Raw genomic sequence first — 12,251 nt, 5'->3', positions numbered from 1 at the left:
CTCTGCTTGGAGGAGAGGAACTAGGAACATCTGCATTAAGAAATAAGCTTTTGGGTTAAACCAGTCAACTTTTGGGGCTGTAATTTTAGCTAGCATTAATTATAACAATACACATATTTCTTATGTATCCTGAAATGTTCGAAGTAATAAGCAGTTGCCTGTCCTCTATCAATGAACACGTAGATTATTTCCAGCTTCTCCCTATTACAATGATGCTATAATAAACATCCTAATGGGGACACCTGGGTGGCTCAGTTGGTTGGACGACTGCCTTCGGCTCAGGTCATGATCCTGGAGTCCTGGGATCGAGTCTTGCATCGGGCTCCCAGCTCCACGGGGAGTCTGCTTCTCTCTGACCTTCTCCTCACTCATGCTCTCTCTCACTGCCTCTCTCTCAAATAAATAAATAAAATCTTAAAAAAAACCCATCCTAATGAGGTAGGTTTTTAGACATATTAAACCCTTAAGTATTTGAAATGGAGCAGGCACCTGGGAACCTGCTCCACCTCGATGAGGTATCTCTTATCTCTTGCTTCATTTGGCTGGAGCTCATCAAGTTGGCAGCATGGTGCCAGTCTGGCTGAGCCTCAAGCTACTCCCTGGCTCAGAATCCAGCTGATGCTGAGATTCGCCCTTCTGCACAGACTGATTTTTTTTTCCTATAGTAACCTTTGCACCGACCTATTTCTTATACGCTCTGAGTGCCTGTCCCCTTGGACATTTGCTTCCTGGGTAAGCCAAGATATCAGCTTCTCACCAGGCTCCACACTCCTAGTTTGTGCATGTCTCCTGTATTCTCATGCTCCCACCATGCTGGAGTAGATGCTGTCTACACCCTTTGGGCTTATTCTGGAGTTTGCTTTCAGAGCATTCTAGTACATGAGGAAGATCACCTGTGTCTGTTGCCTGAGTACATTCTCCTGACTTCAGGAGCATGTTTTTTCCCAGCACTGGGCTGGGTAGAAGTACAGGAGCATTAATCCCCTAAAGAGGGAAAGGAGATGGTGGGTAAGTACCTCAGCTACCTTGCCTCTGCATGGGACAATTCTGGGGTGTGTTTCTATTTCTCAGACAGTTCAGAGCATGATTGAGCCTCATGAATTCATCCTTCAATTTTCCTTCCTGTCTCACTTCTCCACTCTGTCAGAGTACCTCTTGGGGACACTTCCTAAATAAACTATTTGCATCCAAATCTTGGTTTCAGTGCCTGATTTTGGGAGAAACCAAAACTAACACAGAGTCTTCTTTGAAAATGTGAGGAAAAATAAGGTCTCTTCCCCCAGGAAAATATGTCATAATTTCAAAAAATCTAGGTACGATTTGGTGAACTTTTGATATTAGGGCCAGGCTTCCAGAATCACCTAACTTCTTTCCCTCCTCCCACTCCCCATCTTCCAAAACATTACTGAGGGAGCGATATACAAGGACCAGCAGCAGGATACTAACAGGAATGAAAGTATCACTTTAATAGCTTTAAAAGTGCCTAAAACTCCTTTACCTATTTAAAATACTCTCTGTATGAGAGGCTTCCTCTAGAGTTTTCTCAAAAAGGGTGTTTGCCAAACTCCTTAAGTATTTTCTAGCACGGTATACACATGGTCTCCGATTTACAATGGTTTGACTTACAATTTTTAGACTTCATGATGGTACATTCTACATTTGGTAGAAACTACTTCAAATTTTGAATTGGATCTTTGCCCAGGCTAGTGCTATGTGGGACAATCCTGTCCCATTAAGCTGGCCAGTGGCAGATGTCACAGCTCCCAGTCAGCCACATGATAACCAGGATAAACAACCATACACTTACAACTATCCTGTACCCATACAGCCATTCTGTTTTTTTACAGTATTCAATTACACGAGATAGTCAACAATTATAAAACAGGCTTTGTGTTAGATGATTTTGCCCAACTCTAGGTGAATGTAAGTGTTCTGACCATGATTAAAGTAGGCCAGACTACGCTATGATGTTCGGCAGGTTAGGGGTAGTAAGCACATTTTCAATTACAGTATTTTCAACTTACGATGGGTTTTTTGGGACATAACCCCATCACAAGTTGGAGATCTGTACTAGCCGTTTCTGCATGATGCTTTGCAATGATTTACATATTTGCTTAGTTGTTTACTATTTCTCTACTAGACTATATGCACCATGAAAACAGTAAGTCACTTTGTTTACCACTGTATACCTGGAGTTTATGACAGTGTTCTCACATGGAAGATACGCCATATGCTAAGAACGAGGTTGAGGTTTGGGCTCCTGGGCTCAAATAGTCACCAATTCCTTGCTCATTAAGAACATGGAATCTTAATCTCTATCAGGCCACATGGAGAAAGCCCTCGAGATAGTCAAAATTAAATGACCAGATTTGCAGAGCAGATTCTGGCTCAACTACACCATCAGGCTATGTGTGGAGGAGGGAGAGAACTCACTGATGAATGTATAGTGACTCTCCCACCCACCAAAAATGTGGGTCAATTCATAAACTATTTTTACTATTAGGTTAGTAGCTCCTTTCCATTGGGGAAGGGGGAAGGAGGAAGGTGGTCAAAATCTTTCCCTCAAGTATATACTATTCTGCATATAATTTCAAGGGAGTAAAACAAAACAACAACAAAAAACTTACACAAACTTCTGAAGTCTGTCCATGGTCCATGCAGGCTAACAATCCCAGGTTAACAATCTCTATGGATTTTTTTTTACTGGTACAAACCTCGAGATCTCTAATCTTTACCATCAGCTTTAGCTTCTATCTAATATATTTGATCCTCATCCCTCTACTCCCTGCAAAATAAAGGCAACACATGGCAGTAAAGGTGTCAGTGGTGATGGCTGAAACCAATTGCTACAGCAAGGCCTGTGTTCTGCTTTCAAACTTGGGCAATGGCTCTTTGGCTGTCACTGGAATATTCCACCTTCTCAATTTCCACCTGTTGAAATCATGTTACCTTTGCAGGGCCTGGTACGAATGCCCCCTCTTCCATGAGAAACGTTCTCCAATTCCACCAACCAGGTGGAAACCTAACAGTTCCACTCCTGCGGCTCCTAGCTGAGAACTTTTGTTTTGTGGTCATCGGCCCTTCTATGGCTGAGCTCAGCACAGGGCTTCCGGGCCTGGCAGGGTCTCGGCGAAGGCCTCTTTTTCTTAATGACTACTATTGGCCTGAAAGATGTTCAAGAGGGAACAGTTTCGCACCTGGCCCAATTCATGCCGATACTCTTTCTTCCATTTTACCAAGCGCACTCAATTTTCACCTCAGGAAATTTCCCCAATGGACCTAAGTGGTCAACCTGAGAAAACTCAAGTTAGGGGAGGTCACACAAAAGCCGAGGCCCTTGCAACGATGCCAAACCACAGGGACCAAATCTCACTTGTTTAATGGCCCAAGACGCGGCAGGAGAAAAGGCCCAACTTTTCGAGCCCCGCCTCGAAGAGTCAGGTGCTCCTTTGAGCTCTGGACTCAAAGCTGAGACTGGACAAGTACTCCCTCCCTGCCCAATAAGGTGACAAAGAGGGCGGCGACAGACGCTGCAGAGAGCACTTCCGCCTTGAAAAAGGTGTCGTCAAGGGGCACACTTCCAGTTCCATTCCTCCCCTCTGCTCAAGGCCTTTCTTCGTGGGCTGTTGTCCACACCCCAAGGCTACCACACCCAGCTGCGCCCTCCAGCTTCTCCACACCCTCCCGAGCCGTTTGCACGTCTCGAGGATGTGACGGTTACGCCGTGACATCATTCCAGAAAAAGGGCTAAATGAGCAAGGTACTGGCGATCTTCACGCGGCCCTGGCGCCAGGAAGCGCGCCAAGAGTCCGGAGGCGGGATTAACTTTGACTGACGTCCACACCCACCCATTGCCTTTCTGATCCCTTCTCAAACAAACCAATAACTGAGACGACGGAGACGGCAACGTGCCCCAGCCGCCAGGAGTGGCTCCGCCTCATCCATTGGGTCGTCTTTTGGTCGCCATGATTCGTGTGGCTACCACTTTCTTGCTACTTTGGGCTCTCTGGCTATCTGATACCCTCTCTGAATTCTTTCTTGAGCCTTTGTTCCCTCTCACTGTCAACTTCCACTTTCCCGGGATTGTTGCTAGCTCGGTGCCTCTACAGCCACACTTGAGATGGCGGCCGGAGGCGGGGCCAAGGCGGGGCATGCCCGGCGCGGTGACGTCAGCGCGCTGCGTGTCGGCAGGTGGAGGGAGAAGGGAAAGTTTGGCCCGTGCGTGGGGCTGGGGTGGAGGGCGGGACAGAGGGGCTGGGCCCAGGCGAATACCCTGTCGCTGCTGCAGCGGAGGCCGAGGCCGGGACCTGAGCCGGGCAGGGAGTGCCGGTCGCCGAGGAGCAGGAGGCGAGGTCCGCCGGAGCTTCAAGCCCCCGCCGCTCTGCCGCGCGGTGACCCCGCGCCCAGACGCCGTCCGACCCGTGGTTGTTCCCGAGGCGGTTGGTGGGGGCGCGGCGGCGGCGGCGGCGGTTGGGGGTGGGGAGAGGCGCGGCGAGGAGACGAGAGGTCAGCGAGTTTGAGGGAGGATCGCGAGCCGTGCAGCCGTCATGTCCGAGGACTCGAGCGCCCTGCCCTGGTCCATCAACCGGGACGATTACGAGCTGCAGGAGGTGATCGGTGAGCGCTGGCGCCGCTGAGGGGGGAGGCGCCGCGCTGGGCTGCGGGTGACACGCGGGAACGTGGGGACCCGCGGGAGCTCGGGGAGCCCAGGACTCACGGATACTCGTGGGCGCTCGTGGGGCCCGGGATTTGTAGGACGCGTGGGTGAGGCTCTGGGTTTGTGCAGCGCGTGCGAAGCGGGGAGGGGATTTTGTGGCGAGCCTGTGAGGCCGGCGGGATGGGGTTTGAGCGGCTCGTGAGAGATTTAGGTAGTGCCAGATACTTGAACCTGAGCGATAGATGGTTTTGGGAGGGGAAGAAAAGTGCAGGCACAGGACAGGCCTTTAGCAGGCTGTGTGAGAAATAGGCTGTTGGAATTGTGGGCACAGCCACCGATTTGGGGGATTGTGGGACGGGGGCTTTAGTTCATTCCCGCGCGGGTGTGAGATCACTTGTGTGCCCACGAAGTGCCAAACATTACTGGGGTGGAGCTGGGGATTCTCTCCGGATGAAGCTGAAGGTACCGGGCACCGAGACAACGTAGGCACAACTTCCCACTGTTTGGGAGTGACTTTCTGGTCAGAGAGGTAGACATTGAATAACCAGACAAATGAAAAGAATTTCAAGGTTTGGCAAGTGCTAGGAAGGAAATAAACAAGATGTTCTGATAGAGAGTGACCTGAAGACCTAGTTAGTGTGATTTCAAGGAAAATTCTTTTTCGGAGGCATTGACATTTAAGTTGAGCGCTGAAGGATGAGTCGTCTTCGGATTCCAGGGAAGAGTTTTCCCTGCCGAGGGATGAGGAAGTGCAAAGGTCCTGAGGAGGGAAAGAGCTTGATGTGTTTCAGGACCTGAGGGAACACTGGCACGGGTAGAAAGGGGATCTTATCAGGCTTAGTAAGGATTTTGGAATTTTATTCTAAGTGTATTGGAGGGCTTCAGGCAGAGACAGGATGTCATCTGAGGGATCTGGCTGCTGTGTGGAGTGGATTTGAGGTCCAGGAATACCAGTTGGCCGAGACCAAAAATTGCACAAAGGTGGATTGTAATTCTCAGGCACAGTGATGGGGGGAGGGTGGGGACTTGGGATGAGGGGAGTATTTGTTGGACAACAATAATCCAGTGACTTTAGAAATCAAAAGGGGGTGGCTTTAGCTACACAGTAGCTCAATCTCACTGACATGAGCAGACCCCTCTGTATTGGAGGAAGGAGATTGTCTGCTTTGCTAGATCAGCATCCTGTCCTAAAATTAGTTTTATAACAAAGACTGGCTGAAAGCTCTTTAGCTGCCTTAGAGGTGTGTTTATTGCAACGTGGCTGTATTTCAGAGAAACTTTATCTCATGTATTTATATAAATATATATATTTTTCTTTTTTTGCCTCTTGTTTCAAAACAAATCTGGGCTAAGTTTTATCTGAAAGAAATCACATCTTTTTCCTTAAGCCACATCGTGGGTGTCCTTTCTGGATATTTGACATAACACTGGTTGGTTCTAAAGACAGCTCGCTAGGTGTCTGTCTTGATTGATTGCTTCTGGGTCCCTCAGTCAGTTTCACACTGAAGAAAGAAATTAAGTGAGAGATTTCAAAATGATGTCTGAAAAGTAAAGAAAGGGGATCCTCATCATTGTTTTAGAAGAGAGTTTTGCTTCCTTTCTGGGAAGTTATACATCTTTCTGTGGTCATTTTTTATGCCTAGCCATTAAGGTGGCATAGGGTTCTAGATATTTAAAGACTTATTAATTTGGGATTCTCAAGCCAATAGGGTGTCTGTAAGTGGGCAAAAGAGAGTCTTAGTCCTCTGGGATTGGGTTAGTTTTCATCTCATTCTTAAAGTGGGCCATGCGTAAAAGGTTACTCCAGTGTGATTTGACCATCTTAGGTTTTTTGTTTTGTTTAAATTTTTTAATTTTTTTATAAACATATAACGTATTTTTATCCCCAGGGGTACAGGCATGTGAATCGCCAGGTTTACACACTTCGTAGCACTCACCATAGCACATACCCTCCCCAATTGACCATCTTAGTTTTAAAAGTAACTTTACTGAGGTATTATTTACTGCTATAAAATTCACCCATTTTTAAGTACAAAATTCTGTGGTTTTTAGTAGATTTACTGTGGTGTGCACCAGCCAGCATAATCTAGTTTTAGAATATTTACATCATCCAGTAAGATCCTTGTGCCTGTTTACAGTTAATCCCTGTTCCCATCGCCCAACCCAAGGCAACCACAAATCCTTCTGTCTCTATAGGTTTGCCTTTTCTGGACATTTTTCTATAAATGAGATCATAATAACATATTGTCTTTTATGTTTGGCTTCTTTCACTTCGCGTAATATTTCTTCATTTGTAAAAACAATTTTACTGGGTTATAATTTCTATACCACAGTCCACCTGTATAAGTGTACAATTGTATAATTTTTTAGTAAATTTACAGAGTTGTCCAATCATCCCTACATTCCAATTTTAGAACATTTCCATCATTCCAAAAAGATGCCTCATGTCCATTTGCAGTCACTCCCTGTTCCCACCCCCTGCTGCAGGCAACCACAAAACTACTTTCTGCTGCTATAGATTTGCCTTTTCTGGATATTTCATGTAAATATAATCATATGATATGTGACCCTTTATGGTGGTTTCTTTGACTTGCCATGTTTTCCGAAATTCATCAATATTATAGCCTGTTACCAGTACATTATTCCTTTTTATTGGATACCACGTGATGAACATTGGCTTGTTTCTGCTTTTTGGCTATTTGGAATAATGTTGTTATGAGCATTCACTCAGCAGATCTTCATGTGAACATGTTTCCTTTTCCTTGTGTGGAATTTCTGGGTCAATGGTAAATTTATGTTTAACTTTTTAAGAAACTGATAAACGTTTTCAAAATGACTGTCATTTTTCATTCCCACCAGGCATGTATGAGGGTGTCTATTTATCTTTGTCAGCTTTGTTGTCTTTGATCATAGCCATCCTAGTGGGTATGAAGTGGTATCTGGTGGTTCTGTTTTGCATTTCTTTAATGACTAATGATGGTGAGCGTCTTCATGTGCTTATTTACTAGCTTTTCATCTATCTGCTTTGGTGAAATGTCTATTCGAATGTTCTGCCCACTTGGGTTGCCCCTGGGTTATTTTCTTTCTGAGTTATAGGGCGTGTGTGTATGTGTTCATTTGGTTGTCAGTCCTTCATCTGATACATGATTTCAAATATTTCTTCCCCTGGTCTGTAGCTTGTGTTTTCATTTTCTTAATAGTGTCTTTTGAGGCAAAGGAGTTTTGAATTTTGACAAGTTTTAATTATCCCTTTTTCTTTATTGATTGTACTTTTGGTGGCGTATCTAAGAAATTTTTACTAATCCAGCTTCACAAAGATTTTCTTTCCTGTGTTTTCTCCTAAGTCTTACAGTTTTAGCTTTTACATTTAGACTCCAAGACATCTTGAGTTGATTTTTTAAGGTATGGTGTGAGGTAAGATGAACCATCTTGTTTCACAGATGAAGACAGTGGGGGCATAAAAAGGTAAAATGACCTTCTAAAGTCATAGAGCTAATTACTGGCACAGCTAATACCTGTGTCCGACTCTCCTCTTGCCTAATTCAGCATCCTCGCTTTATGTAGAAATTTGATTTCTATGTAGAAATTTGATTTCTGAAAGTTTAAGTAAAATTAATTAAGGGAAATATTCTTACAATGAAGGATTAAGGGAAATATCCTTACAATGAAAGATCAAATAGGAGCAGATATTTTGAAAGTGACCCTTTTGGTTGTAGTAGAATTTTTCTTTTGTGTATCCTATTTTAGTTTTAAATGTCACCCCCTCATTTGTAAGTTCCTGAAAGTTCCTAATACCCTTCCATTCCACTCCCAATAGGGAGGGGAGAAATTTTTTTTCCTTGAACTGTAGCTTATTATATATTATTATAGATAATGTATTATATCATGATATACAATATATACACTATATAAAATAATATAATATTATATTATATATGTAATGTTATAATAATATAGCCTCAACAAGCAGGTTTTTTTTAATTAGTTAATTAATTTATTTGACAGAGAGAATGGCAGGCAGAGGGAGAGGGATAAGTAGGCTCTCTGCTGAGCAGGGAGCTGGATGTGGGGCTTGATCGCAGGACCCTGGGATCATGACCTGAGCTGAAGGCAGCCGCTTAATCGACTAAGCCGCCCAGTCACCCCAAAGTCGTGTACTTATTCTGGATTTGCTTCCGTGCTGAAATGTTTGGAATAAATGTTTGGAATAGTATTTTGAAATAAGCTATAATCTTCAAAATTAATCTTTGTGATTTCTTCAGATTACACGTCATTTTTTCAGGAAACACGTGATTGGCATTCAGAAAAAAAAACATTTGGGGGATCATTTGAATTTTCTCTTTTCAAAGAATTGTATTTTAAGGCAGTGGTTAAATGATGCCTCCTTTCTGATTAAAGCACGTGCATTTATTTGAAATGTAATATTTTTTTATACTTTCTACTTAGCCTGTGATATTTGTAGGGTTGGTGCACCTGGGTGGCATAGTCAGTTGGATGTATGACTTTTGGTTTTGGCTCAGGTCTGATATCAGGGTCATGGGATTGAGCACCTTTTCAGGTTCCATGCTCAAAGCAGAGTCTGCTTGGGTTTCTGTCTCCTTCAGGTGACACCCCCCTTACCCCCTCCACCCTTGCTCTCTTTCTCAAATAAATGTCTTTTTATTTTATTTTATTTTATTTTATTTATTTGAGAGAGAGAGATTGAGTGAGAGCGCTAGCCTGGGGTGAGGGCAGAGGGAGAAGCAGACTCCCCTTAGCAGGGAGTCTGACATGGTACTCTGTCCCAGGACCCTGGGATAATGGGTCATGGGATCATGACCTGAACTGAAGGCAGGTGTTTAACTGACTGAGCCACCCAGGCATCCTGAATAATTTTCTTTTTTTTTTTTTTTTTTTTTTTTAAGATTTTGTTTGTTTATTTGAAAGAAAGAGACACAGCGAGAGAGGGAACGAACATAAGCAGGGGTAGTGGGAGAGGGAGAAGCAGGTTTTCTGCTCAGGAGGGAGCCTGATAAGGAGCTCAATCCCAGGACCCTGAGGTCATGATCTGAGCCGAATGTAGATGCTTAACGACTGAGCCACCCAGGCATCCCTATCCCTAAATCTTAAAAAATATATATATTTGTAGGGTTAGTTGTTTCTCACATTCTGTTTCGTGCTCTTTATTTCTGAGAAAATCCTAAAGTGAAAAGAAAAATTCCCTTCCTAGAAAAGCATACAAATTGGGAATTCAAAGGACTTCCTTTTGAAGAATTGTATCATCTTAAGCATACTTTGGCAAGATTTGAAGTTCTTTAGTATGATTACTTGTAAAAGGTGTTAGTAGTATTGTCAGTATCACTTACTCACCTTTTCAGTGTTTTTGAGCTCCTTCCTAACCATTATTATTGTATTAGAATTTCTGACCAGGTGTTGTACTGTATTTGACGTATCTTGAAGCAGCTGGAAGAGTATGGTCTTAAGGTTGTGCTGACCTAGATTCAAATCCTGGCTTTACCTTTTTGTTACCTATGTGATCTTGGGCAATTTATAGAACTGATTTTAGTGTCAGCTTTTTGTCTATAAAATCGAGATAATGGACTTAAATCATTGGGGCTGCTATGTAGATGAAGCATAATTTTGTACAGAAAATGTTTAGTTTGCATTGAATACTTCTTTTTTAAAAAAATTTATTTATTTATTTGACAGAGATATCACAAGTAGCTGGAGAGGCAGGCAGAGAGCCTGATGCGGGACTCCATCCCAGGACCCTGGGATCATGACCTGAGCCGAAGGCAGAGGCTTTAACCCACTGAGACACCCAGGCGCCCCTCTTTTTTTTTTAAGATCTTATTTATTTATTTGACAGAGAGAGAGAGAGAGATCTCAAGTAGGCACAGAGGCAGGCAGGAGGGGGAAGCAGGCTCCCTGCTAAGCAGGGAGCCTGATGGGGGCTCCATCCCAGGACCCTGAGACTATGACCTGAGCCGAAGGCAGAGGCTTAACCCACTGAGCCACCCAGGCGCCCCCACATTGAATGTTCCTTAACATAATGATTTTTGTTATCTCTTTTTTCTCCTCCTTATGTTTTATAATTTTTGATATTACCATGAAATATGAAATACTGTGTGATTTGTTGTAATGCTTATTGGAACATTACTGCATCTTTTTTTCCCTAGATCTTTATTAAAGTTTAGATGGATTTCAGGATTTACGGTGGACATGATAGTATAGCTTCATAAGACCCTGCCACCTGTGATATTGTCAACAATATGGTATGATGGCAGATAGAGAAAACAGTCTGGCAGTGGCTGTGCCATGTGCCTTTTATTTTTCTACATCTTGAAAAATCCCCGTAAGTATTCACTGTTTACCTTGGATTAGATTTAGAAAATTGTTCATTAAGATCTGTTTTTAATAAGGTATGATTTACCTAGCTTTGATGTTTGGAGAGGGCAACTCATTAGCTTTATTTATTTTTTTTTTTTTAAGATTTTATTTATTTATTCGACAGAGATCACAAGTAGGCAGAGAGGCAGGCAGGGGGGTGGGGAAGCAGGCTCCCTACCGAGCAGAGAGCCCGATGTGGGGCTCAATCCCAGGACCCTGGGATCATGACCCGAGTTGAAGGCAGAGGCTTTAACCCACTGAGACACCCAGGTGCCCCCATTAGCTTTATTCTCTACCTTCCTCTCTCCTTTTTTATTTTCTTTATTCACTAGCCACACATTTTGATGTCCGAAAGTAATGGTTGTCAGTTCCAGGTTGTCAGATTCCAGGATCTCACCTCTAGCCTCCATAAATGTGAAAGACATGCTCTATCAATAAAATGATGCTTAATGCTTAGTGTATTTTCTCCCTGTGGTTGGGAGACTTCACTATGGTGATATTATCAGTAAAGGCCAGCGTTGGGCCAACAAATTCATAGGGCTGTATCAGGTAGGGCTTGCATTGGCTGCATCTGATGGATAACATATAATAGTGGCTTAATAATGTACCTTATTCCCCTTCTGTAACTGGAGTGGCAGCCTCTGTGCCCTAATTAAGCACGCAGGCCCCTAGTTTCTACTCCACTGCACTTAGCACGTAACTCTCATTCTCATAGTTGCAGCATAGTTGTACTCCTAGCCTCATTCTTGTGTTCCAGGTTGGAAGAATATGGCAAAAGGACAAAGGCATGTGATGACTGAGTTGGCTCCCTTGCAAAGAACTTTCTTTACTTGAAGCCTTACCCGGTGACTTCCATTTCTAGTTTATTGGCCAGAACCATGTAACGTGGCCATTTGCAAGGGAGGCTATGAAATAAAGCTTCCTGGGCACATTATTACTTCAAACAGAATAGGTTAAGTTTCTCTTATTAAAGAAGAAGGGAAAATTGTATGTTGGATAGGCAACTAAAAATGTTGGCTTTGGTGGTTTTTTTTAAATTAAAATAGTTAAATAATACATTACGAGTAAATAATTTAACCATAGTAAACAGTTAATAAATGTTAGCTTTAATCTAAGGAGGTAGTTGCTTACCGGTTAAGAGCATGGTATTGAGTCATCATGTATTTCTGGTTTCTAGACCCATCTCTGCCTCTTACTAGTTTATGATCTAAGTCTTATTTTTATA

The 12,251-nt window shown here is 43.4% G+C and overlaps 1 protein-coding gene across 1 annotated transcript in view; it reads left to right on the top strand.

The window, feature by feature from the left end:
- The first annotated feature begins 4,510 nt into the window (after window positions 1–4,510).
- Window positions 4,511–12,251, top strand: part of OXSR1 (oxidative stress responsive kinase 1) — a 99,425-nt gene continuing 91,684 nt past the window's right edge. Inside the window, exon 1 of the mRNA XM_032861188.1 lies at window positions 4,511–4,617. Coding sequence (XP_032717079.1) covers window positions 4,548–4,617 — 70 coding nt within the window. The 5' untranslated portion in view covers window positions 4,511–4,547. The remainder of the gene's footprint in view (window positions 4,618–12,251) is intronic.

Source organism: Lontra canadensis, unplaced genomic scaffold (genome assembly GCF_010015895.1).
Source record: "Lontra canadensis isolate GAN:19392208 unplaced genomic scaffold, GSC_riverotter_1.0 scaffold20, whole genome shotgun sequence".
In the NCBI taxonomy this organism is placed as follows: Eukaryota; Metazoa; Chordata; class Mammalia; order Carnivora; family Mustelidae; genus Lontra; species Lontra canadensis.
The sequence above is the reverse complement of the archived record's forward strand: the minus strand, read 5'-3'. Positions and strand labels throughout refer to the sequence as shown.